Source organism: Canis lupus, chromosome 22 (assembly GCF_048164855.1).
Source record: "Canis lupus baileyi chromosome 22, mCanLup2.hap1, whole genome shotgun sequence".
NCBI classification, from domain to species: domain Eukaryota; kingdom Metazoa; phylum Chordata; class Mammalia; order Carnivora; family Canidae; genus Canis; species Canis lupus.
The window spans coordinates 146,794-173,378 of NC_132859.1; the positions used below are offsets into that span (position 1 = coordinate 146,794).

The window sequence follows — 26,585 nt, forward strand, 5'->3', positions numbered from 1 at the left end:
AATGGGGCCCTGTCCACCCACATGGGGGCCTGGAATCTTCAATTATGGCAATTACATCAACAGGTCGGAAGGGCAGCACTTGCCGCTGAAGAGGTTCAGGGCTTAAAAGAAAAATCCTAAAGCCACTGTTTTTTTTTTTCCCCCTTTCTTTTAAAGGGATTGGGTTGATGGAAGAAGACCCCCATCTGCAGTCTAATTGGGCTGCGGGAAGAAAACAAAGATGTAGCACGTTTTTCCGGGTGGAATCTGGCCGGCACGTGTTCGCCGCCTCTGGACTCCTGGCTCTTCCCCAGGGGACTTTGTGCTGCGGTCCCCGTGCTCGCCATCGGCCCGTCGTCTCCCTGGGGGAGGGCCGTGCTCCCCTTCAGAAGCCCCGTGCACTTGGGCACCGGGGGACAGGGGTGCGACGCTCGGACCAGGCCTGGGGAAGTCATGTAGTCCCTCCTGGCCTCGGCTTCCCTAGCTGGAAGATGGGCACAATACTTTCTATCCTTCCTCCTTCCTAATCTTTTAAAGGTTTTATGTATTTATCCATGAGAGACACAGAGAGAGGCAGAGACCCAGGCAGAGGGAGAAGCAGGCTCCATGCAGGGAGCCCGATGGGGGACTCGATCCCGGGACCCCGGGGTCACACCCTGGGCCAGAGGCAGACGCTGAACCGCTGAGCCCCAGGCGCCCCGTTATGCTTTCTTAATGACGTTTTCTTCTTCAGCTCACTTTACGCGACACGGAGAACACACGGATGTGCGGTCCTCAGGCGGTGAGCAGCTGAGATCTGGGGGAGTCAGTGTGCTCAGGTCCTCAGGAGTGGGGGCGCTGCCCCAACCCCGAGCTCAGCGGGGGCCGCGTGCTCTGTGGTCATGCAGGCGCTTAGGCCTGTGCCACTCACTGGTCGGGGGATCACGGGCTGGGCCGCTGCTGGGGGCCGGGCTGCGGTCTTCTAGCGTCTGGTTTGCAGAGCTGAGTGTACCGGGACGTGCTTTCAACGGCTGTGCTCGCAGTCGGGGCGGCAAGGGCGGCAGCGCTCACGCAGGGCTGGGCAGCGGAGGGGAGGCTCGGCGGGGCCGCGGGGGTCGTGCAGGCGCAGTCCGGGCAGGGAGAGAAGGGGCTTGGGGGGTGGGAGGCCTGAGGGGGCTGGGGTGGCCGTCGGTCCTGAGGTGGAGCAGCGGCGACCCCAGTGGGAGTCACGATGGCCCCCGCCGCGCCGGGCAGGGGGCAGAGGCGCCTGGGCCCCGTGGGGTTCACTGGGGTGCCCAGGCCCGTGCTGGGGCGTCAGCCCGAGGTCAGCGTCCCGCCCGCGCCGTCCACCGCCGGAGGGGAGCCGTCCTCTTCGGGTCTGTTGGCCTGTGGCTCCCATTCCTCCTCACCCACCGCAGTGGGCGAGCCCGTTGCCACCCCGAGCCCCGCGGCTCGGGACCGACCCCTTAGCAGGGGACCCGCGGCGGCCTCCACCCGCGCCACCTGGGTGCACGGCTGCGTTGCAAGGCAGGTGGGCACCTCGCTGAGGCCTGTGCAGGACGTCCCCGCCCTGCTCCCCGCGACCACGTCCAGGCTCCGGGCCAGGAGGCCCTCAGCCGGCCCGCGGGTGACCGAGGAAAGCCAGCAGAGGCTCCGATCCGGGCAGAAGAGGGGGCTCCCACCCGGAGCCGCCAGCAATGCCCCTGGGGTCGGCCGGTCATGGTGGCTGGGGCAAGGGGGCCGCGGGCGACACCGTGCGGCTGTGCGGTGCCCGCATGGGCTCCAGGAGCGTGGCCGGATGCTGCGGGGCTCCTCTGGCCCGTTCAGGCCTGTTCAGGCCAAGGGCAAGGACTTTGTCTGCTCGTAGGGGCAGCGCCCTTGGGTGCCGAGTTAATGTGTAACCAAACTTGCAAAAAGGTTTATCTGTTTGTCTCCGGCAAGGACGTCTGGGCAAACGGCTTTCTGCACCACTACCCTCGGCCTTCGTGCTCGTCCCCTGTGGGCAAAGGAAGGAGCTAGAACCGTCCCAGTCACTGGTCCCCTTCAGTTCTCCGTGGGCGCGTGGGCTGCCCGCTCCTGAGCGAGATGACCGCGGCCCTTAGGCCCTGGGTGGGGTGGAGCGTCCTCGGGGCCCGGCTGGATTCAGATGTGGACTCTTCCCCTTTACAACGTGATGCTCGGGAGGGCTCGTGCCTTGGTTTCCCCTCTAGCACCACGGAGCAAGCTGCCCCTCCTGCTGGCTTGGGGGACCCGAGGGCCCAGGGCCGCGCTTGCTGGGACTCTGGGTGTGACCAGCCCCGCCCCCACCTGGGCTAGGGACCGGCATCGGAGGGTTTCGGTCCATGACAGGCACGTCCGTGGGGCGAGCGGGGGCCCGTGTCAGCCCTGAGTCAGCCAGAACAGGAAGCTGCGGCCGGGAGCGCCCCACCCTGCGGGGCCCCTGCGGCCACCACACCTGTCCCCGGAGCCACACAAGCACCGCAGGGGAGGCAGCCCCCGCCCTCAGGCTTCCTGGGCTCCCAGCACCCACCGCCGCACCCCCTGGCCTACGGGGGCTCCCCCGGCTCCAGCTGCCTCGCCTCTGGGTGCTCTGCTGGTTTCCGGGGCCCCATTTCCGCCCCCGCCCCAGGCAGTCTCATGTTTTACTTTGCAGAGCCTTGGGGAGCAGAGCATCTGGGGGTGGACGCAGCCTGGGCCCGATTCCTCCGAGTGGAAACCAGCGGAGGGCACAGCGACCTCACAGCGACCCGGGGAATCTGGACCCATTCCGCAAGCCGTGTGATCTGCCCCCGCCAGGTGCGCCACGGGGAAAGCGCGTCTCTCTCTGCTCTGAGCTCGGGGTCTAGCATTTTGGTAAAATGCTGACGATGATGATTCCGGCGTGGGCAGCTTGGTCAGGGTGCTCTGAGGCGCCTGCAGATCCCGGATGTGAGAGCACAGGGTGAGCTCTGCAGCCCGGTGGGTGGAGGTCCAGGGACCCCCAGGCCCCTCCCTGGGGGGGGCCCAGCCGCCCGGGCCCTGAGCCTCCAGGACTGGGAGACAGATGAAGCCCACGCGGTCCCGCTCCTTGGGTTTTCTCCCCGACGGAGTGCGCCCGGCGGGCAGTGAGGGGGCCTGGGGAAGTCACCGGGTGAGGCCGGCGGAGTCTGCAAAGGGGCCCAGCACCAGCAAGCACGGAGGACCTGTGAGAGGGTGGGGCGGAGTGGGGGGCGTGCGGGGAGGGGGGATGCGGAGGAGGGTGCCTGGGGGTGTGGGGGGTTGGGGGATGTGGGAGGATGCATAGGAGGATGCATGGGGGGATGTGCAGGGGGGTGCACGGGAGGGGGGAGCGTGCAGGGCTGAGGTGCGACCAGCATCCCCACATCCCCAGGTAGGCGGGAGAAGAAAGTCCTGAAGGGCATGTGGTCCTCGAAGAAGCAGGGGATGAGGAGGGTGAAGCTCTGCCCCACGGTGGCAGCTTGGGTTTGGGCCCCCCAAGCGGTCCCCTGAGGCTTGGGGCAGCAGGATGCGGTGGGTGCTTGCACGGGGAGAGGAGGGAGCGGGCGCTTCCACGGCAGGGATCCGGGAACCCTGCCCCGAGGAGCTGGCTCTGGCCTCCAGGTCTTGAGGCGCGGGCGGGCCAGGCTTGGAGAATCAGAGGCGGGTCCTTTCCGGCAGTTGTGGTTCCGCGCCGCGTGGGTGGCTTCCCACACCTGCTGAGTCTTCATAAAACCCTGTTAGTTCCCCGCCTGGGCTTAGCTGACACCCTGCGGGCGCAGGAGAAGTCCTGGGGGGGCGGGGACAGGACTGGACGGGGACCTGGGGGGTCGCCTGGACGGGGCTGCACCCGGGAGCTCCCTGGGTCAGTGTGGCCCTCGGTGGGGCCCTGGCTTTGACGGCAGATCTGTGGCAGCTCCTTCGGGCCCGAGCGCCTGCCGAGCCGGGCGAGCAGGGAGGGGCCAAGTCGGGCCGAGCCGGGGCCGGGAAGCTGGGGGGGCTCTCACACAGTTTTGGGCTCCCCTGGGACTCTCGGCGTTTAATGACAGGAGGGATAAGGTTGCAGGGCCCCAGGGTCCCAGTGTTTGCCTAGAAACTCAAGAAGCCCCCGGCGTGGGGCAGAGTGACCCCGTTGAGGGGTGTGGGTAACTGGAGAGAAAGCAAATACGCTGGCCCTGCAGCTGGGGGGGCTTGCGGGGGGCGGGGGCTGCACGGGGGGAGGGGGGAGGCAGGGGCTGGGCAGCTGCCCCCCCCCCCCACGCCGCACCTGGCCTTGCCCACAGCTGCACTTGCTTTCCCGGGAGGCTAGAGCAGAACTGGGCCGCTCGGCTGATTCCCTTCTGCCCCCGCCGCCCCCTCGGGGGACACTCGTAGGAACGCTGCCCTTACGGGAGGCGACGGGGTAAACTGAGGCCGAGAGACGCTGCGGCTCATCCTCGCACACCTTCCCTCCCAGGCTCGCAGGCGGAGTGTGCCTGCAGCTGCGTCTGGCGGGTCTCCTTCCTCCGGGCCTGTCCCCGTCACAGCCTGGGGGACCCGCGCAGGGGGGGCCGAGGGCAGCTGGGCCTCCGCCTGGTTGCTGAGGTGACAGCCGGTCACCTGGGAGGCTTTAAAAGTACACACGCCGCCAGGCTCCGAGCCCAGACTATGACTCAGTAGCCGGCCGGCCTGGCCCAGTGTGTTGACTCTGTGGGTCCCACGCTCAGAGGGGTGGTCCCCTGGGGCCAGGGAGGCCAGGCGGCACTTCCCTCGCTTGCACCTGGCAGCCGGCCTCCGCTCGTTAAGGGACCGGCTCTCCAAACCCGCCCAGAGGACCCACATGTCTGGGCTCACGAACGCGGGGGGACGCTGGGCCGGGCATCCCGGGCCCCCAGTTCCACGTCATGGAGGAGAAGGAGCCCTTCCCCGGGGCGGGGCGCGTGGTGTGTGCGGCCACGTGTCCTTAAGAAGCTTCCGTGGGCTGCGGGGAGCACGGCCAGGAACGGGCTCCCCAGGGCTCAGGGCTCCGATGGGGGGAGAAACGCCACTGGGCCTCCCCTCCCTGGCCCCATCCCGCCCCCAGGCCTGTGACTGTCATTTCTAAACCCCAAGAAGTGCTCCGGAAAAGGACGGTAATGATCCTACTCCATGTGCCCAAGACTGGCTGCTGGGGCCTTCCTGGGGCCCTCTAGCTGCCCGGGGAGGACGGCCGCCCTGCCGGCTCCATCCTAAGGGCCGCGGGATGTAGAGAGAGAGGCAGAGACCCAGGCGGAGGGAGAAGCAGGCTCCATGCAGGGAGCCCGACGCGGGACTCGATCCCGGGACCGCAGGTCATGCCCTGGGCTGGAGGCGGAAGCTCAACCAGGGAGCCCTCCCCTGGCCCCAAATTCCTTCTAACTTAATGCCTGTTGGTGCTGCGGGGCCGTAAGCTTCCGGAGGGTGAGATCTCATTGGCCTCGCCCGGCACCCCCGGATCCCTAGGGCCCAGCACAGGGGCTGCAGATGCCCAGCCAGCATTTGCTAAAGGGATGAATGAGTGAGTGGACGCCAGAGCGAGGCCCCAGAGGTGCACAGGTGGGCACGCGCACGTGCAGCCACGCTCACGCTCCGCTCTCTCCGCCCCACTGCTCTGTGTCATACGCAGGCTGGAGATGCCAGGATTTACCAGGGCAGCTGGCAGGGTGGCATCATGCCTCTGGAAATGACATCTGGGAATGAATGACATCCTTTGGGAAGAGAGGATGACGCTCCTTCCCAGCCAGCGCCTCCCTCCCCTCCCCACCTCTCAGGCAGAGGCTCTTCCGGGGGGAGCGATGATGCTCTCGTAGCAGGTGGTGGAGGGATCCCAGGGACAGCGGCTCGAGCGGGGGCAGGGATGCCGAGGGGAAACCGCTGCCTTTCCGGAAACAAAAGGGCCCTTCAAAGTCACTCGATATCGCGTCTTCCTGCCCTGGGCCTCGGCCAAGCCTCCCTCTTCCTATTGTGGAGCCACAGAACCATCGGAGACCTGCGCTCGCTCCCGCCCATGCCCGGCCGGGAGGAACGGGGGCACAGTGCTGCGCCGGGCAGGCCTCGGGGACCCGGGGGGTGCCCGGTATCCCAACAGTCCTCATTCCATGTATTTCAAAATTTTAATAGCGCGGAGCCATCCGTGCAGTGGGCGCCCCGCTCCGGCCCTGCCCTGGGTCCACGCAGGTCTCCGTGGGAAGGTGGTGGTTCCTGCGGCCCCTTGGACGGAGGTGAGCGGCAGGCAGCTCCCCGCAGGGGCCCAGTTCCACGTAGGGTTCCGTCTCCACCTCTGCACTTAATGATGCGTGCTTTTCCTTCTCGGTTATTCCATCCCCTGCCTGCTGGGGCACGTGGCTCCGGATCTCGCCTGCGAGCCTCATGCTTGTCCCACAGGTCCCTCCCTGGACTGCGCTGAGTACCGAGGGGTGATGGAGAGTCAGGGACGTGAGGGGCCTCGCTCCTGGGCCGCCCGGTGTAGTGACCACAGGCCGCGGGCGGCCGGGGGCCCTTGAAGCATGGCCCAGCCAGGCTGGGATGTACTGGGATGTGCTGTAAATGTAAAATGCTCACCAGATTTTGAAGATTCCATTATTTTTTTAAAGATTTTATTTATTTATCCATGAGAGACACAGAGAGAGGCAGAGACACAGGCAGAGGGAGAAGCAGGCCCCACGCAGGGAGCCCGATGCGGGACTTGATCCCGGGACCCCGGGGTCACAGCCTGAGCCGAGGGCAGATGCTCGACCACGGAGCCCCCCAGGCGTCCTGAAGATTCCATTTTTAAAATATCAAATATCTGATTCATCAGTGCATGTTTATTACAAGCTGAAACGGTGATTTTTTGAACATACCGGTTAAATGAGAGATATCATTAAAATAAATGGCACTTTTCCCGAAAACCTTTTGACTGTGTGGCCACCGGCAAATGTAAAATGATCTGCGTGGCTCACGTTCGCTTGTGGGCAGCGTGTTGCTAACCGGCTGGGCTTCCTTGGAGATCTGGGGCCCAGGGAGGGGGCTGGGGTGGGGAGGAAGGAGCCAAACTGCTCAGAAGCGGGGAAAGCAAAGATCGCAGCAGCCAGCAGGCCGAGGGCCGGGGTCGGGACCGGGTGTGGCGTCTGGGGGGCTCCAGAACCAGCCTCCCCCTTCCTGGCGTCTGTGGTACAGGATGATGCCTGGGATCCGAGAACGCAGCCTCTCCGCTCCACCCCTGGAGCTAGAACAGCGCCCAGGTTGGGGGGGTGGGTGCTGAATGAATGAGAATAGAAAGTGGAATGGGAAAATCTGAGTTTTCGTTTTTAGGTTAAATGTCAGACTCCTCAGAGAATCAGGGCCTGGAGGCCCCCAGAGCCTGCAGGACGCCTGGACCGTGGAGCCAAGACTCAGAATTACAGGAGTGACTTGCCCGAGGTCTCTCTGGGGTCTTAAGGGCAGAACCAGGAGCACAACCAAAGAACCTCCCGGAAGCAGGGCTGTTACAGACTAGCATCTGCCCCTGGGGTTGTCTGCTGCCTTCGCGGCCTGGCTGTGGCACCCCTCGTCCTCCCGCCTCCCCATTTTCAGAGTGTGGGTGACGTCCTGCTGCTGGGAGCAGAAGGCTTGGGGTGGGGCCAAGAGGAGGCGGCCCAGAACCAAGGGCTCCACATCCTCCAGTGCCCCTGGGCCAGAGGGGCTTCGCTCTGGACACCACCCCCGGCCCCCAGTCCCTGACCCCCAGACCCCCAACCCCTGACCCCTGGTCCCCTGGTCCCCGAGCCCCCCGGCCCCCTGGTCCTTCAGTCCCTGGACCCCAGTCCCCGACCCCCAGTCCGCGGCCACCCAGCCCCCCAACCCCCGGCCCCCAGGCTCCCTGTCCTGCCCCCACCAGTCCCCGGACCCCCAACCCCTGACCCCTGGCCCCCGGTCCCCCAGCCCCCAACCTCCTGCTCCCCAACCCTGAGCCCCCTGGTCCTCCGGCCCCCGTACCCCTGGCCCCCAGCCCCCCAGCCTCCAGCCTCCAGTCCCTAGTCCCCGACCCCCAGCCCCCTGGCCCCCTGCTCCCCAACCCTGAGCCCCCTGGTCCCCCAGCCCCCCATCCCCCTGGCTCCAGCCCCCCAACCTCCAGTCCCCAGTCCCCAACCACCGGTCCCCAGCCCCACAGCCCCCTGGTCCTCCAGTCCCCCGGCCCCCCAGCCCTGGCCCCCAGCCCCCCAGCCCCCCCCCCCCGGTCCCCTGGTCCCCCAGCCCCCCGCCTGCTGATCCCCCGACCCCCCAGGCCCCCAGCCCCCCAGCCCCGGCCCCCCAGCCCCCGGCAGTAGCTGGAGCCCAGCCCCGAGGCGGGCGGAGCCGGCAGGCTGCTCTCAGCCCAGGGAGAGCCGCCTCTAAATCATTCCCGCCCGGGTGGGAGGGGCGGCGAGGGGATTTTCATAGATTATATTGAAAGAATTACAAAGGCGAGGGAAAGGAGCCGAGTTCCCACAGAGTGTCCGGTCACTCCTGTGGGGGGCGGTGGGAGCCGGGCCCGGCTGCCTCTTTCTCTCTGGGCAGCAGCACACACAGTTTTTAATAATTAAGTAACTTTAATTGTCCTGGGAAAGCCGAGCTCGCCTTGGGGCACGCCGCACAAACTCATAATTAATGTTACCAAGAGAGATTAGCAAAGGAGAACTGAGAAATGATTCACTTTTTAAAAAGCGCCTCACTGTTAAGCCTTATTATCCTAAGTTTAGAACCTCATTTATCTGCTTTGAGAAAAAAAAAAAAAAAAAAGGACCCGAGACCCAGAAACTAATGCATGTGAAATTAAAACTCCCTGTCTTTGTAATCTCATTTAAAATCATCAGATGAAAAATATAAATAAATAAATAAATAAATAAAGTTTAAAAAATAAATAAAATCATCAGATGGGAAAATGTTGCCATTTATTGATTCCATTCTGGTGACTGAGGGGAAAAAAATCAAAGACAGAGGAATATAGTTAATAAATAATCACGCATTCATACAAACTCCAGCTTTCTGCTGCTCTCCCCGTTGCTTAGAAATCATCGCATTTTAGGATTTTTTCCCAACAGCCTTCCTCTCCTGCCGGCCGTGGAAGACACCCCATATTCTGCCTGATTTTCGACGAGGAGTCCCGTGCAGCGACACCGGTGGGGCGTCCGGCAGGCCCACCGGCGTCTGGTGCGTATTTGATGAATGAACGACTGAGTGAGCCCGTTGGTGCAAGGTGGAGGGACCCCAAGGGGAGAGGCCCTGTCTGTGCCTGGGGGTCGGGGTGCTGAGAGGAGAACTGGAGGGGGCGTGCAGGAGCGAGGGTGCAGCTGCAGGGGCCGTGCAAGCTACACGTGGGTGGAAGCTTTCGGGGTTAGGGTGCAGCCAAGCAGAGACCGGGCCTCCGGTGGCCCTTATGCATGATTAGTAGCCGTAAATAGGACAGGCCCGGTGGCCCTAGCCGAGCGCACTTCCGTGCGGGGTGGGTCTCCGCAGGCCCTGCCTTCCTCCTGCATTCAGACAAGTGTTTGGACCCTCAGTGGGGCATCCCCCCTCCGAGACCCGTCTGCATGGAGGTAGAGGGACGCAACGGGAACACGGGGGAGCCCTTGGCTCTGGACCCAAGTGCAGGATGACCCCCCTACCTGTGGGGGACTCTGCGAGCTGCCTGCTTCCTTCCCACCGGCCTCTCTGCAGCCTCCGGCCTCAGCCAGGGGTGGGTTCTGCACCCCGAGATGTCCCACTCCCCCGGCCTGCACCCCCAGCTGCAGGGGTCTGCACGCAGCCACCTGCAGGGACACTTTTCTTGAGGGCTTGGCCGTCCCCCGGATGCCGCTTAGTCCCGGGAGAGGCTGGGGGTGAATCGTGAATCGTGGGTGAATCTGCGGTGGAGGCTGATTCAGCTCAAGGTGTGGCTGCCCTCATGGTCTCTGCCTGCGAGCACCCGTCCTCCCGGGGCTGTCCCTCTGTGGCCTCTGGGGAAAGGGCAGCAGGGGCAGCAGGGGCCTCCCGAGGGACAGACAGACGGATGCTGAGGCTCTGGGCCCGAGGGGCCAGGCCCATGGGGGAGGCGGGCTCGGGGCGCACAGGCCTTCCACACCCGTCCTGCACATCAGCCTCCATCGCGGGGGAGCCGCACGAAAATCCCAGCAGGGGGATATTGTGGTTCCCATTTTGCAGATGAAGAAGCAGGAGATTTTTTTTTTTTTTTTTTTTTTTTTTAGATTTTATTTATTTATTCCTGAGAGACCCAGAGAGAGAGGCAGAGACCCAGGCAGAGGGAGAAGCAGGCTCCATACAGGGAGCCGGACGGGGGACTCGATCCCGGGTCTCCAGGATCACACCCTGAGCCAAAGGCAGACGCTCAACCGCTGAGCCACCCGGGCGTCCCTATTTTTTTTTTTTTTTTAGAAGTTTTCGGAGATTTTAAGTTGACGGAGGTTGGGAGTCCAGGTCCTCAGGAGCGGCGGCGCGTCACAGCCCGAGACTCCCCCCTGGCTCTAAAGTTCTGTGAGTTATGCTCCTTGGCTTTTCCAAAACGTGATGCCATCTAGTTAATTATTACCCTGGAGCTCAGACAACATTTATTTTTTTTTAATTCTCTCATCCTCCCATCATCAATCCGCCGTTTATTCAGCTTAAATGCTTATGTGTCCAGAGAAGCCACCACGCACTGTAGCTCCTCAGGAAGGCTGACTTCCAGCCTTGCGCGGACTACGACTTCTAGGTTTTAATCACATCTCCCGGGCCAGGGTTCAAGGACGCAGGCCACAAGCAGGGCCTCGTGCAAGCTCTTCACCGCTCCCCGCAGTTTGTGCAAAGGCGAGCGTGTGCCCCGCACACACGGCGGGTGAGTGTGCGAGTTTCCCTTCTTCCGAGGTGGTCGAGTGTAAACGGTCGGTTCCTGCGTCTTGTTCTCTTGGCGATGAGACCGCGTCGGGGCCCGGACAGTCGCGTCGGTCTGAGAGGCTAATTCACATGTCGTGTTATGTAAAAACTACATTCATTTTTTTTAATTTTTATTTATTTATTCATGACAGAGAGAGAGAGAGAGAGGCAGAGACACAGGCAGAGGGAGAAGCAGGCTCCATGCAGGGACCTGATGCAGGACTCGATCCTGGGACCCGGGGGTCACCGCCTGGGCCAAAGGCAGGCGCCAAACCGCTGAGCCACCCAGGGATCCCCTATGTTTCATTTTTTAAGCCACCTGCCCACTGACGGGCCCGGAGCGGGTTTCGTCATTTTTCCGCTCCCGCGTTTCCTGAACATCGAGGCCTCAACGTTACGCTGGAGGAACCTGGTGCAGTGGGAGCTGCTGGGGACCCGGAACTGAGGGGTGACAGTCCCGCGACTTGACTTGAGGCGAGCGCCACGGCCTCCTTGGCCTCAGCTCCCCCGTCTGTCGAGGACACGCCTGGCTCTGGCTGGTCCCGTCCTTCCCGGCCTGTCCCTGGACCCCTGTGTGTCCCACGCGGGGCGGCCCGGGCCGGTGCAGGGAAGGGCGGGCGGGCGTGGTGACCCGTGACCTCCTCCCCAGGAGCCCGTCTCCGCGGGGCCACGTTGAACTCGGGCAAGTCTGGCCTTGTTCTCCGCTGGATCCAGGGTGACTCAGGGCCTGTGGCGTGGCTGCCCCAGCAGCAGCACATGGGCTGCAAGACACCTTTCTTGGCAGTGAGCTTAGCCAGGCTCCGGGAATGTCTGATTACTCATCGGTTTTGCAAGGGCAGCAAGCTCCCGGGACGAGGCGGGGCAGCTAGCGTGGCTTCCTCCCGGAGTTAACGACTTGAGCCGGGGGAGTGACTAACCCGCTCAGCACTGAGCACAACCGGGCGCTGGAGCCGGGGTCTCACCCGCCACCCCATGGCCTCGGGGTGGCCGCGCTCGCCTTCCAGGGGCAGCCACCCCACCCGGGCCCGGCTCCGCTGCACCTGGAGTCTGTCTGTCTGGGCCCTTGTCCCTTAAGCTGGTCGCAAGCTTCTCCAACCTCTGCTTCCGTCCTGCGGAGGAATGCGCAAGGCTTTGGGGGGAATCCAAGGAGGGGAGGCCGCGTGCATCATCTTGTGTGAGGAACGAACGTGCTGGGCTCCTGAGAAGCGGCCGTGAAGTCTGAGACCCTCGCTGGGACAGCACGAGGCGGTGGGGAGGGGGATTTAGGCTGAACTTCTGGGACAAGTCACACATGGGTGGCTCCCGGCCGCTTTCCCTGCTCCTCTCATCTCAGGCAGCCTCGTGCAGAGTCGAGGCTTCCTGGGGACTGAAGGGAAGGTTCCCCCCAAAGCGGAGTGTCCAGCCTCACCCCCACCCTTTCTCTCTTCGCCCTCAGGCCCCCGCGGCCCAGCCCTCTGCTCTCCAGCCCCCCTGCCCCATGGTCTCCGTGCCCTGGCCCCCCCTGGCCTCGCCCCGAGTCCTGCCCTGAGCGCCTTGGCTCCGGCCCGTGTCCTGTGATGAGCCACATCGAGCTCTCCCCTCACGCCCTGACCCCTTGGAGGAGAGGGGCCTTCCCTGCGGCTCCTCTTCTTCGGCTCCGTGGAGAAACTGCTCTCCCGACGGGCACGCAGGATGGGCCACCCCGGCCTGTGCGCTTTGGAGCTCAGGCCACCGCCAGTGCCCGAGCGTCCGGCGTGTATCCGGCCACCTGCCTCGGGGCTCTGTCCAGGGAGCCCGGCCCCCGTCAGTCAACCCACGGGAGCCTCTCTGAGTTTTCCTTCCTTCCAGATCCACCTCCTTCCCGGGCGTCACCAGCGCTGCGCCCGCCGTGGATGCTCGATGGTTGAGAGAACCGACGGGTGGATGGTCCTTAGCTTGGCCAATGTCACGCTTCCTTCACCTTCAAAACCTAAAAATTGCCTTTTGCTACATCTGCCCGCGCCCACCAGCCGCCCAGTCCCCGGTCACTTTCTCGGGCACAAGTCCGCCTCCCTCGGGGCGTGGGGAGCCAAGGTCAGGGTGTCGAGGGCCCTGCTGCTGAGGAGTTCGCCAGTTCCCGACCCGACCCGACGGAGAGCAGCTGGCTTTCGTGGAAATCGCCTTCTGCTAAAAATCTTTAATGATTTGGGATGAGCCACCCTGCTTGCCCTTTGTCTGGGAGCCCCTCCCCCTCCCCGTCCAATGCACTCTGTTTGCAGAGGCCGCTGCCCCCAGAGGGAGGCACATCCCCGGAAGGGCTCCCTGAGGCTCGGGGCTGCTCAGTAGCCGGGCTGCAGGCCTGATTCCTGCCCCCGCCGGGCCGCCTGCCCGGCCCTGGGCCCACGGGAGCACAGGCCCTGCTCCTCGGGGAGGCCAGCGTCTGGGGATGAGTCCGCGCCAACACGCGTGGCTCCTGAGACCGGAGAGGAAGCCCAATGCATCGCCTGCTGGAAGCTTAACAAGCTGTTTGCCTAAAGAGATTTTTTTTTTTCTTTTCTGTTCTCCACCTCATTCCCTTTCTTTCGGGTGCTTTTCACACCAAGTCACTGAAATCACAGGGTATGGGAGGTATTTTTCTCTTTAGAAATCCTTTTTCAGGCAACTATGTCAAGAATGTTTTCATACTTGGGATTGGAAAGGGAGGGAGGGGAAAAAAAAAGGCTTAATCCCCCCAGATGGGTATTTCTCTGAAAACAGACATGCAAATGTTGGGCTTGTCAAACCCTAAAATGTTTTCTTTATTCTTGAGAATTATGGCAGCCTGCCTGCTGAGCCTGGGAGCTCTGACGAGGGGGGAGCCCCGGTCGCGGAGGCACAGGGTGTGGGAAAGGGCGGGCGGAGGCACGCGCCAAGCCCCGCGACCAGGGGCGGCCGCCTGCACCCGCACGTCGTGCACCGGCCCCTCCCGGCCCCTCCCGGCCCCTCCTGGCCCCTCCCGGCCCCTCCGCTCCCGCCCGGGTGGAGCTCGCGGTGCAGGAGCTGGGGGCGGGGATGCAGGGAGAAGCCAGCCCGTGTCCCCTGGGCGATCCCACCAGGGGCTGAAGCTCGAGCCAACCTGGGAGGCACAGGGACTCAGAGAGGAGCCATCACGCGTGGGGTGGCCCTGGGTCCTCTGAGGGTCTTTGCAACCAAGGGAGGGGGTGGGAGAGGAGGCCGCTCAGCTCAGCTCAGCAAAGGCCTGCTCCGGGCTACGGAAGATTTGCAAAGCACTTCCCGGGGCCTTGCTGCCCCTCGTGATGTGTTCACAGCTCTGCGGGAGAGAGAGACGAGGAAGTGCAAACCCTCCCGGCCACCCCCACACACGCGAACCACTTACAGCAGGTGAGAAAGGGGCTTCGAGACATCCTAATGCATGGGGAGCTCTGGAGAAAAACCATTCTGGTGGCTTTGGTGTCTCCTTCCTGGGCCCTTTGCTGGATGAAAGTATGGAAACGAGGCAGCGGGGAGCCTACTCTGCAAGGCCTCGGCCCTGCGGTGCCAATGGGGACCCGGAGGCTCCGAAAGGCCTAGGTCCCACGGCTAGCTGCTTGGTGCTTGGGATCGGGGCTTGATCCGTCTGCCTGGGAGGCAGTGGCCACCCTGGGTCATCTGTCCCCTGATTTCCCTGATTTTGGAGGGTTTGGTTGTCCTTGGAGAAGTCGGCTGCTGTGCAAGCAGGATGTGGGGTCATAGGGCAGCTCAGGGACAGCCAGGGTCTCGCCTCCCAGCTTTAAGGACCGCACGGGGCCAAGCCTGATTAAATGCATAAACCCCTGAGCCCTTCGTTCCAGGAAGACACGGGACGGGACGGCACCTGTGGAAGGTGGGAACAGTCCCTCAAGGACGCTCACAGCCTAGTCCTGCAACCCGTGGGCCTGCTGGGGGGCTGTCCGCAGGTGTCAGGCGGGATTAAGGGTCTTCGTCAGCTGATGGTGAGAAGGGGAACCGGGGGTCGGTGTCCGGGTGACATGGCGTGACAAAGACGTGCCCGGGCCCTGCGGCTCCGGGGATGCAGGAAGGAGCCACAGGCCCAGGAGCGCGGGCGCCTCCAGAAGCCAGGGAAGGCAAGCGAACGGACTGTGTCCCGGAGCTTCCAGGACAGCCCAGTGAGCCCCATTTCAGCTCCGCAGCTGCCGCACAGGACGTCCCGTCACCTTGAGGCACCTTGAGGCACCACGTCTGTGCTGAGTGGCTACGCCCAGCCTGGGGAGGAGGAGGCCTCGGGGACACACGTGCTACAAGCAGGCACACACCCGTTGCCGGGAGGGAAGCTGCCTCAGTTGCATCCTGCGTCTCCCCCTCGTCCCATTTCCCTCCGACCTCACGGGGTGGGGGCATCACCCCACGGAATCCCCGGGAGGGGAACTTTGGTGTCAGGCCTGCTTTGGGAGGAAGCTGCTGACTATGCACAGCTGTTGGCTCAGCGGTGCCCCCCCCGGCCCCCTCCCGGGGCTCAGGGCTGCTGCAGGGGCGGGGGGCACCGGACCCGCACACGGGGCCCAGCTGGAGGCCCGCCGGCACGCCCGGGGTCTTGGCTGAGGACGCTTCCTGGTCGAGTTAGGACAAGTCTGGACAGGTCCTTTGCAGGCTCTTGGCCTTGGGTCACCCGAGTCCTGAACTGCGGTGGGCTTCGCCCCGGCCGCACCCCGGGCCCGTCGTCCAGAACAGATGTCCTTCCGACGGGGCCAATGACGTCACTGCAGGCCGCCCCGGCCGGGTGAGGTGGGAGCGGCCCGGAGCCTCCTGGGCCCGCGGGGCAGCTGTTCCCAGGCCGAGCGTGCCTTTGCAGCGGCTCCGTCCCTGCCCCCACCGAGGCGGCCTCTGTCGCGCGGACGGCCAAGCGACCTCTTGGATCGGAGGCCTTCCTGCCAACCGTGCCCGGAACAGATGGGGACGGGTCTCCTGGGCACGTCCAGCTGAGGCGGATTTCACAGCAGGCGGAAGAGCAGGCGGGGGAGCAGACAAGCCAGCCCCTTCCCACGGCCACTTGGGAGGCCACACTGCTCGCCCAGCTGTCCCCCCTCTCCCTGCGAGGGCGGGGCCCGAGGCGGGGGCTCCGGGCGGGCGGCGACAGCCTCCAGCCAGGCCTCGGGCGGCCCAGCTCCCTGCCGATCCGGATCCGCCGAGGGGGGGCCTGCCCGTCGCGTCACCGGACCCCGGCCAGCCGCAGCACCAGGCGGGCCCCTCTCTAGGCCCGGCGCCCCCTCCCGCCCCCACCGCCCCATCCCTGCTCCCATCTGGCCCCTCCCGACCTGTCCCCTTCTGCGCCCACCCCGCCTGGGCGGCGTCTTGCCTCTGTTTCCCCATTTGCTCCGCCCGCGTCATCCCCGCGAGTCCAGTCACCGCGTCTGGGATCTGCTGCTCCTCTCCTGGCCCGTTTCTCGCCCCAGGGACCGGGTCCTCTTTCCAGCAGGGAGTGGCTCCGACTCGGCCTCCCTGTCGCCGCGGAAGGCGCAAGGTGCCTGGTAATGTCCCGTCGGGCCCGCCTGGGTTTGCTTCTGTTTTTTACTGAGTAGATGTGACAAAGCTGACGTCAAAAGCTGCTTTTCCCCTTTTCCTAGGGGTTGGGCTGCCAGAACGAAATACCACGGACCCACGGACGCGGCGGCTGAACCCACAGACCTTCATCTCCCGCGACAGGGCTGGGAAGCCAGGCCCGGGTGCCCACAGACGGGGGCGCAGGCTTGGAAGGCCGCTGTCCTTGCCGTGTCCCCGGCCGAGGGAGAGTTCCCATAAGGGCGCTAATCCCTCCCGGGGTTCCCCCCGCGTGACCTCCCCGACCCTAGGGGCCCCTCAAGGACCATCGCACTGGGACCAGAGGGTCCTGTCTATGGGTTCCGGGGTGCGGGGCCCAGACGTTCCACCTGCGGCCTATCCTGGAAGCCTAAGGACCCCTGAAGTAGAGGCTGAGGGTTCTGCTCAAAACAACCGTCCTCTGCACCGCTGTGTGATGAGCAGGGCCCGGGCACGGAGGGCGCCTCGGGGTGCAGGAGACCTGGGGTCTGCACCACAGTCACCCAGAGGAGCAGCGTCATGTCACGGGCACCAGGAGGGCGGGCCGGGCCGGGGTCGGTGGGTGCGGGCTGCGGGAGGGGAAGGGGCGGAGCGGGCGCGCCGCTGGGGGCTCGGGCAGGTCGGGGGGCGCAGGTGAGAGCCAGGCGCCCCCTCCCCCATCGGGGCTCCAGTGCCCCCCGGCCCAGCCCTTCAGGCTTCACGAGCTCCCCGATGCTCGAAGTTTCCGGATGGTTTGGGATGATGCGCGTGTGCATCGGGCTTCACGGGCCAACCGAGGCACCGAGGGCCGCGGAAGGTCATCAAATACCTGCAGCTTGAAATCCCAGCTTGTCCATCGCATCATCTGCCCTAGTGTGCGTGGTGAGCGCAGTGGGCGACTGCTGCCCCCAGGACAGCGCAGGAGGGGACGGTCCTTCATCCCCGAGTGTGCCGCTGGCCCGGCCAGAGAAGTTGCTCTTTAGCCCCTGGTTTTTAGTGTATTTATTTATTTATTTATTTTATTTATTTATTTTTAATTTCGTGGAGGCCAGGCCGCGACAGGAGCAGGCCCGGGGCTGGAGGCTGGGCTCCGTGGCTCCCCACGCGCGTGCCTCGTGACTCGGGACGGTCGCGCCGTCTCTTGCCAACCGGCTCGGGTAAAACCTCTATGGTAAGGGGTAACCACGGTGCAAGAGGGAACACACCCCAACCCTAAGTCCCCGAACGTGCTGACTCTGACAGACGATCTCATTGGGTCCCTGTGACCCCTAGGGCAGGAACCGACTCCCCTCGCCCGTGAGTAAGGGCCTGGGGCCCGAGAGCTGAGTCACGTTCCCACCATCACGCAGCAGATTAAGGGGCGGCAGGACGAGGGCCCAAGCCCAACGTGCGCTCCTTAGCCATCCCTGGGCTTCGGTTACCTTCGAACCGCGGGACCCGGGTCCCCGACCACCCGCTGCCAGGTGCGCATCTCTGCAGGAGCTGAAGCCTGAGGGGCTGGACGCTTAGGGAGCACGGAGCGGAGAGAACGGAGCTGGGCGCCTGGGAGGCAGACGGACACGGAGCTACCCTCACTGGATCCCTGCAGACGGGGAGGGAGAGCCAGGCGGTGGGGATGACTGGGGAGGTGGTGGGGATGACTGGGGAGGAGTGGGGGGGATAGTGGGGATGACTGGGGGGGAGTGGGGATGATGGGGGGGAGTAGGGATGACCGGGGGGCAGTGGGGATAACTGGGGAGGCGGTGGGGATGACTGGGCACAGTGGGGATGTCCGAGGGGCAGAGGGATGACTGGGGGTGCTGGGGATGACCAGGGGGGAGTGGGGATGACTGGGGGGCAGTGAGGATGTCCGAGGGGCAGAGGGATGACTGAGGGCTGAGGGTGCTGGGGATGACTAGGGGGGTACTGGGGATGACCGGGGGGGCAGTGGGGATGACTGGGGAGGCGGTAGGGATGACCGGGGGGCAGTGGGGATGACTAGGGTTGTGGTGGGGATGACCGGGAGGCACTGGGGATCACCAGGGAGGTGGTGGGGATGACTGGGGGGGCAGTGGGGATGACCGGCCGGTGACCTGCGTGCCCCGCGGCCCCCCAGCGCAGACTCTGCCCAGCGGCCGGGGGCCAGTAACCGCAGTGGGAGGCAAAGCAAACAATGCTGTGTTGGTTTTGCTCAAGGAAAATAAGAGAAACACAGTTTACCCTGTGGGGCCCCTGTGCTACGCCAGCTGCTCCGGGCCTCCCCGGGCGGCGGTCCTGCGCCCCCGGGTCACCTCGGGCGCCGAGTGAAGGACGTGCAGGCCTTTAGGGTGGAGCCTCTGGCTCTTCTTATCACCTGGGAGCAGCCACACGCTGAGGCCTCGGCTGGGCGGTACTGGCCAGGGCACAAGGCCCCGAGCGAGTCTGCGCCCCGAAGGTTGGCTCCGGTCCTGCCTGGTGAATTGCCGCCTCCCTCGGCGACAGCGATGCGACTTCTGCGGGCACTGGGCAGTTTTGACTGTTCCAGAATTCCGTATAAACGCAGTCGTGCAGGACGCTCTGCTCGCATCGGTCTTTTCCGTGACGCTGTTTTCCGGAGCCTTCCACGTGGTTGTGTCTCCAGAGGTCACTGCTTTTGTCAAGCAGAAGCGCTCCATTGTGGGAACATGGTGTGGCCTCTCTCCTCTGGGCTCTTGCTGGTTTTCATTTTTTATTTATTTTTTATATTTATTTTTTTAAGATTTTATTTTATTTATTTATGATAGAGAGAGAGGCAAAGACCCAGGCAGAGGGAGAAGCAGGCTCCATGCACCGGGAGCCCGACGTGGGACTTGATCCCGGGTCTCCAGGATCACGCCCTGGGCTGAAAGCAGGCACTAAACCGCTGCACCACCCAGGGATCCCTCTTGCTGGTTTTTAAAGGATTTTATTTATTTGTTTGACACAGAGAGTGAGCCCTCGAGCACAAGCAGGGGGAGCAGCAGCCAGAGGCCGAGGGAGCAGCAGACCCCGCGGAGCAGGGCGCCCCAGGTGGGGCTGGATCCCAGGACCCGGATCGTGGCCTGAGCCGAAGGCAGGTGTGAGACGACGGAGCCCCAGGTGCCCGTGAGGACCCTCCGGGTTGCTACAATTCAGGCCCAGAGTGGAAAGAGCTGCGGGAGCCCTTCACGGAGGAGACTCTGGAAACCCGCGCTTTGGCTTCTCTCCAGGGAACCCGCGGGAGTGGATGGGCTGCGGGGCGTGGGCAGCTTGGGCTCGGCCGGGCTGCAGCGGCGGGGAGGGCGGCTCACACCCACACCCACACCCACGCCCACAGGGCGCCAGTTTTCCGACCCTTCCGGGAGGCGAGGAACAACCTCCTTGTAGTTTGCATTTGCGTCTCCCCGTGCCTGCTGCCGTGGGGCTCTCACGCGGGTCTCTGCGGTCCTTGGTGCGTCCTTCCTGAAGTGTCTGTGCAGTCGGCGGCCGTTCAAAACAATTGGAGTGTTTGTGTTTTTATTATTGAGTGGCCGGGGTTCTTTATATATGGTGCAGATAAGCCCTTTGTCAGATTTATGTCCTGAGACTAGCTTCTCCTGGTCTGGGGTTTGCCTGTTTGTTTTTCTGCAGGATGTAATTTTTTACGAGCGTTTAACATTTCGATGTTCTACAGTGGATCAGCGTGTTTTATGCGTGGCTCGTATTTTCCGTGTCCTGTCGTGTGTCCTCTGCCCGGAGCGGCCTTCCCAGGGGCCTCCGTCTGCAGAACCGCTCACTCGTCATCCTTGACGGTGGTCACCTCTTCGGGGCGCCCTTTCTGGCCCTCACTAGCAGCCGGTCTGGACGCTGGGCCCCCGCTTGCTTCGCACGTCTCATCATGCTACGACGCATCAGTCTCCCTCCGGGCCTTTCCACCTGACCTGGTTGGGAGCCCCCAGTGGGGGTCGTGGCCTCCCGGGGTGTAGTCTCCGTCGCTTGCTCCCCCTGCCCCGGGGCCCTCCCATCTCCGTCTGCGCCCTGCTGGGTGCTGACCCGCAGCGGGCTCGCCATGGCCGCCGACTCAGGCACGAGTCACCTTGAATGCGCTCAGGACCCCGTGCGTCTTCGGGGCGGGCCTCTTCCCCTTCGGTCACGTTGTGAGGGTCGAGCTATCGGGCGTCGGTTATTTCACAGAACAAAGGTGGGGTTGAAGCATCTACTGGGTTCTGTCGAAGTTAGAGCCACTGCGGATCCTCAGCGACTCCGAGGATCCAGCGCGATCCCGCTGGGAGGAGGTTGGGGGCAGCCCGGGGCCCAAGCCCGTCTGGGGGGAGGAGGGAGCAGCTGTGCGCCTGGAATCTCGTCTGACCTGCGCCTGCACCGAGACCCAGGGAACAGGCCCCGGCGGCTGCTCCGAGGAACCTGGGGTCAGGCACACGCAGCTACGTGACCCCAGGCAGGTGACTTTACCTCTTTAAGTCCCTGTTTCTTTAGGGGTAAACCAGGGGCGGCGGCAGCACCGGCCTCACTGGGCAGTTGTCGGAATTAAAGGCAACAGAACAGTGAAATTTCCAGAACATTCCTGTCTCCTAGGGTCTGGGTAGCTCCTGTGGGGGCTTCTGGGCGCAGGGAAGCTCCCGGTGCTCTCCAGCCTCAGTGGCTCCGCGACCTGGGCCGTTAGGCGCCGTCCTACAGGGGACGGAACCGGGGGAGTTGTGGGGCGTCCACGCAGAAGGAAGCCCATGTCCCCCCAGGGGATGCCCACCACCCCGGGGAAGCCAACGTCCCCCCAGACTCTGAGGACCCATTTCTGAGGCGTTTTCTACTTGTCTGTGTTTGCATCTCTTACCCGGTGGCTGGGGTGCGCTCGCCCAGGCTTCCCCGTCCATCAATAACCAGGGAATTGTGGGAGGGGATTCTTGTTTCTTTTTTTAAATATTTTATTTATGTTTTATCTATTCATGAGAGACAGAGAGAGAGAGAGAGAGAGGCAGAGGCACAGGCAGAGGGAGAAGCAGGCCCCATGCAGGGAGCCCGACATGGGACTCCATCCCGGGACCCTGGGGTCATGCCCTGGGCCCTGAGCCCCCCGGGCGCCCCTAGTTTATTTATTTGGCAGAGAGAGAGCACAGGCAGAGGGAGCAGCAGGGTCGTCGCTGAGCAGGGCACACGAGGCTCCATCCCAGGCCCCTGGGGTCATGACCCCACCCAAAGGCAGGCCCTAACCCCCAGGCCCCCCACCCCCCCAGGGAGGCGATTCTGAGCAGAGGGCAGCAGCCCCCTTACAGGTCAGGTCGGGGCTGGAGGGAGGACATGGTGGGCAGCGCCCCTGAGCCTGGCCAGAGCCCGCCTCCCCCGCCCCAGGGCCTGCCGCTCCGTTTCCTCTTGGTCTTTTCCAGAATGGACGGGGCGGGGGGGGGGGGGGGTTGCCTGAACGTGCCCCCTGGCCCCGCTGCTCCGTCAGCCCGGTCCCCACCCGTGCCCATGCACGCGGTGAGACGGGCCGGCTTGCGGCTTGTGCAGTGCCTGCGCCGGGCGGCCCCCAGAGTCGGAAGCTGCCTTGACTGGCGGCCAGGCCTGCGGCGGCCCAGGAATGTGCGAGCGCCGCGTGTCGCCGCCCGGACTGTGGGAACGCGCCGCCCCCGCCCCGCCCGCCCGCAGCTTCCCGGACCCTCCGCAGGGCCTTCCCATCTAGGCTCCAGCCGCCTGGGGGCTGCAGGGAGGGGCGGACGTCCTGGGGGGGCCCGGGCGGGGGGGGGGGGGGCTCCCTCTGTGGGTCCAGGGCGTGTCCCCCACCAGCGCCCCGAGTGGGGCCCAGTGACCTGCGGGCTGACCCCCCAGGCCAGCAGCAGTGCCCCGGCCCAGGTGGCCTGCACCCCCACCCCCACCCGCACCCCCACCCGCACCCGCACCCACATCGCCCGAGGGCCCCGCTCCAGCCCAGCGCCCGGCTCTGTGGGGTCCCCAAACCACCCAGTCCAGCTCCAGCCATGCGGGGGCCTCTCCCAGGTCACCTGCCGGAGCCCCAGTGTGACCTCCGTGACCTCCGCAAGCCGGGCCACTGCCCCCCAGGCCCTGACACCCTCCAGGTGCCCTTGTGGAGTCCCTGCCCCAGGCCCCTTCCCGTGCCCCATCCTGGCACATGGACATTGGGGTAAACCAGGCTGTGCCCTAACTCAGCCTCCTGCTCCCAGAGGTCCTGTTCCTTGGGGTCCTGTGTCCTTGGGGTCCCCCAGGCCTTGACCCTGGGTACTGAGCCCTCCAGTGCCTCTCCGCACTGGATGGGCGTCTTCCCACCTCTGCGCCCGGCTCCTGCGTGTCCATCGATGTCCATCCTGAGGCCGGGGGCAGCCCTCGCCCACCCCAGCTTCTGAAAACCCCGATTCCTGTTCCCTCCAAGGCATTTGCAGCACGTGCAGCTCATGACCCACACGCCTTCTCCTCCCTCCAACGACTTGTCGGGCATACAGCAGGCGGCCTCCTCCCGTGTCCCTGCGCTCAGTGACTCCGGGTCCCGCGTGCGGTATCTGCCCCTCTGGCCGCACGACCCGCAGGAGCAGCCTGCCTGTGGCTCGGTCTCGGGCACCGGGCGTGCGGCCTCGGGCACGTTACCTACCGTCCTCTCTAAGTCTCGAGTTGCTGACCTATAAAGCGGAGAGGAGTCCAACCGGGATTGGCTGCGAGGTGCGGGGGTGGTGAGCGGCTGGCGCAGCGCGGCCACTGGACGGTGTGGACGCTGCTGGGACGCACGGGGATGCTTTCAGCTTGAGCATAAAACCTGGACGTAGTGACGGATATTTCAGCGGCCGTGTAGGCGCATTCCAGGCACCTGTGTCCCTGGTAGGGGGTTGGGGATGCAGTGATGTCAGTCTGATGCCTTCTTTTTTTTTAAGATTTTATTTATTTATGCATGAGAGACACAGAGAGAGAGAGAGAGAGGCAGAGACACAGGCAGAGGGAGAAGCAGGCTCCATGCAGGGAGCCCGATGCAGGACTCGATCCCGGGACCCGGGGGTCACGGCCCGGGCTGAAGGCGGCACCAGAGGCCACCGGGCTGCCCAGTGTGACGTCTCCTGTGCACTTGCCCTTCCCAGCGCCCTCCCCCAGGGCAAGGGGACGCAGCCAAGACGGGGCACAGAGAAGCAGGTGTCGGAGGAGGCGACTGCGCCACCGGAGGAGCAAAGCGGGCACATGTGGGGGCAGCGGGTGGGTCGGCGCGAGAGGGGAGCGCGGGGGCACCGCTGGTCCGCGGGCTGCGTGAGGGTCCCTGGACGGCCAGCTCAGGCCATGGAGCTTGGGTTCTCACGCTTCCCTCTGAGAGGCTGGAAGTGCAAGAGCAGGGCCACGGGTCGTTTGCTTGGTGAGAGCTCTCGGCTCTCGGCCGCCGCCTTCCGCAGGGGCCCCATGTGGCCTGGGTGGCGGCGGGCGCCAAAGGGAGGGAGAAGCAGCTCCCGAGCGTCCCTTCTTACAAGGACACTAATGCTGTCGGATAGAGTCCTACCTAGAACCTCATTCAACCCTAGCTACCTCCGGGAAGGACCTCTCTCTAGACACGGGCCACGTTGGGGGAGTCGGGGTGCAACCTGGGACCTCTGGGGTCGTACTTGAGCTCACAGCAGCGGGCGGCGGGGCCTCCGTGCAGAAGGAGACGCCTTTGGAGACTCGGGCAGAGAGGGAAGAGCGCCTGTGCAGGTGCAGGGGCGGGGGGAGGCGGGGGAGTGGGCGGGGAAGGAGGGTCGGGAACCAGGTGTGGCCACACCATGGAGGGTAGGGGCTGGGGTTGGGCTGGCGGCCCGACAGGGAGCCGGGAAGGCTGTGGGGCCAGAGGGGCAAACCCCTAGAGATGACAAGCCTCCTATGGGGGAACTGTATAGGAGCCCCCTCGGTTCTCACAGAGGACACGGAGGCCGGGTAAGGCCCAGGGACCGACAGGGCGGCAGCGGGTCGGTGGGACACGGCGTGGGGAGACACTCGGCTGCTTCAGAGCGGCCCCTGGGTGTCCCGGGGGACGGGAGAGGGCCCCAGGCGGGGCCCCGGGGCGGGGGGGTGGCGAGAGCAGAGGCAGCGGGAGCCGCAGCGGCCGTGCCGGAGCAGCCCGGGGAGTGGATCTGGACCCTGAGGAGCCAGGAGGGCCCGGGAGGCCACGCACGGACACGGAGAAGGGCCCTTTACGAGCGTCGGGCTATTTTGGGTGCCGTCCTCGCAGCTGTGGCGGTGGCACCCCGAGCCCCGCGTCCCGCTCCACACTTTAAAATAGCAGCACGCCAGACCTGACCCAAATCTAAACATATGACAGCGCAGACGGAAACATCTGGAAGACGTTAAGCGTCTGTGAGCCGGGCTCTTCCACGGCCCCGACTTACAGGGAAGCTGATGGTGACGGAACCGAGGCTTCGGGAGAGTAAAGGCTGCAGAGGGCAAGCGGCGGCGCCGGCCGGCCCCAGGTCCATGGGCTCCAGCATCCGTCCTCCTTCCCCCCCGCGGCGGCGGCACTGGGCTGCTGGGCGCCGGCTGTCGGGCGTCCGCGTGGTGACTGTATTTTCCAAGCCCCGAGCAGGGACACGTGGTCCGACAAGTGTGAGGGCACTTCTGGGGACCCGAGACCAGAATGTTTTAGATTAAGACCCTCGGAGCAGATCCAGGACACGTGGCCGTCAGAGATAGCGGGGCTGCCCACACCCTTGGCGCGGCGCTGGCTTTTGCCACTTAATACCCTTTTCCATCCCGAATGCCCGAGATCTATTTTTTGGCTGGAGCAGATGCCCCGGACAAGTGAGAGGTACTGAAAAAGCCCAGACAGCTGGAGGGAGATGGCAGAGATGGGACATTCTTCTCGGGGCCACCTAGGAGGGGACAGGGCGGGCGCAGCGTCGGGGACTGCCCCGGCTCTGACTCCCCAGGGCGGATTTTCACCCGAGTCGGAATGCGGCCCTCCCGCCCCCCCCTTCCCTTCTCTTCTCCTTGAACTTGGGCCGCTCCCTTCCTGCCTCCCACTCGCATCTGCAGCTGTGTCTGCGGCACCCAAGGGAGCGCGCGGCCGGCTTCTGCGGAGCCGAGACGATTTACTAGGTGCTGAGAGGACGTCGAGCCCGCCCCCGCAGCCCCGGGCCCGGCGGCAGGTTGTTGCGGCTCCACGCCGTCCCGTGTTGGTTGCGGGGGAGGCCGTCCCGCGAGGCCCTGGGACACATGTGTTTTGTATTGAGTGGGAGCTGGGGGGAGTGTCGTGTTGCCGTGGTTGGGCCACACTGCCGGTCTCGGGAGCCGACGTCTGGGGAGGCCTCACGGCGGTAATTTGAGGTTTGTGTGTTGGAGGTGGTGTGTTTGTGTTATTTAAGAAACGAAAAGGGAGATGGGAGGTGCGGTGCGTGTGCAGGGGCGGGGGGTGGGGAGAGAGAGGGAGGGGGAGGCCTGCGTGTGTATCAGAGGCCCCAACGACCCTGCCGCCCACCCTCTCCGCCTCTCCTCACCCTCTTCTAGACGGGGACTCAAAAGCCTGAGCGGAAAAAGCCGCTTTTCTAGGGTCAACAAGGAGTCGGCGGTTGTACTGGGTGTGGTCCCCAGGCCTTCCAGTCCCAGCATAAGGCTTCCCCCACCCCGGTCAGGGCATGTTGGGCCCACATCAGACAGGAGCCCTGGGACAGGAGCGTTGGGGAGGGGAGCGGAGGGGAGGGGAGGGGAGGGGGGGTGTCAGGGCCTCCCAGACTAATTGGAAGGTCGTGACCCACCTAGTGGACAGCCCCAAAGCATCCTGGCTGGGGTGGCCGACCCCGGGAGACGGCCCAGGGCCCGGGGCGCCCAGGTACCGGTACAGCCGTCCAGGCCCGGAGGCTGGGGGACGCCAGGGACGCTGAGGGGCGGCCGAGCTGTGCCCCTTCCCTCGGTGGGACTCACTCCCGTCTCGCCTACAGCTGGTTACTGGATTCCGTGGTGCCGGGACCCGCCTTTCCCCCAAAAAGCCAGTAAATGACACCCTGACGGCTCCTGGAGCGTCCTTGTCTGCAGAGGAGGACGTGTGCGTGGCAGGCGCAGGAGCCGCGGTCAGCATGGGCTTCGGGGGCCCAGGGAGCCTCGGGCCGGCGGCTGGGAGGCGCGTGTGTCACCGTGGTGTCGACTTCCCGCTGCACCTCGAGGACGCCCCAGGTTGCCGTCACCTCCCCGGGCCGGGTCTAGCGGCTGGGCGCCCCAGGTCCCGCCGACGCCCCCCGCGAACTCCCAAGCACGTGGCCTGGTGTGAGGGTTCGAGGAAGCAAGCGGCTCCACTGCCGGGGCCTTCAGCTTCACCCAGTGCCCGGTACAGAGAGCGGGCTCAGTAAACATTCATCGCAAAAAAAAAAATAAATAAATAAAAATAAAATAAAAATAAATAGATAAATAAACATTCA

At 64.5% G+C, this 26,585-nt stretch overlaps 1 protein-coding gene and 2 long non-coding RNA genes across 3 annotated transcripts; all 3 read left to right on the top strand.

Annotated features, from left to right (window-relative positions):
• The first annotated feature begins 1,877 nt into the window (after positions 1 to 1,877).
• LOC140613754 (uncharacterized) lies at positions 1,878 to 7,639 on the top strand. Its single transcript, XR_012014597.1, has 3 exons — positions 1,878 to 2,754; positions 6,052 to 6,152; positions 7,225 to 7,639. It is a non-coding gene; the product is annotated as an uncharacterized lncRNA (long non-coding RNA).
• A 567-nt stretch (positions 7,640 to 8,206) lies between these two features.
• On the top strand, positions 8,207 to 19,901 carry LOC140613755 (uncharacterized). Its single transcript, XR_012014598.1, has 3 exons — positions 8,207 to 9,081; positions 10,303 to 14,118; positions 19,193 to 19,901. It is a non-coding gene; the product is annotated as an uncharacterized lncRNA (long non-coding RNA).
• On the top strand, positions 14,538 to 16,839 carry LOC140614402 (uncharacterized). The gene is made up of 3 exons (XM_072793647.1): positions 14,538 to 14,708; positions 15,338 to 16,234; positions 16,338 to 16,839. Exons 1-3 carry the CDS (start codon positions 14,538 to 14,540, stop codon positions 16,386 to 16,388), a joined length of 1,119 nt encoding a protein of 372 aa, XP_072649748.1. The 3' UTR covers positions 16,389 to 16,839.
• Positions 19,902 to 26,585: the final 6,684 nt, after the last annotated feature.

Excerpts from the sequence above, each read along its gene's own strand:
- LOC140614402 (XM_072793647.1), top strand. The coding sequence starts at position 14,538 with ATGCATAAACCCCTGAGCCCTTCGTTCCAGGAAGACACGGGACGGGAC. Across the intron at positions 14,709-15,337 it reads AGGGTCTTCGTCAGCTGATG|GACAAGTCTGGACAGGTCCT; the intron begins GTGAGAAGGGGA and ends TGGTCGAGTTAG. Across the intron at positions 16,235-16,337 it reads GTCGCCGCGGAAGGCGCAAG|GGGTTGGGCTGCCAGAACGA; the intron begins GTGCCTGGTAAT and ends CCCTTTTCCTAG.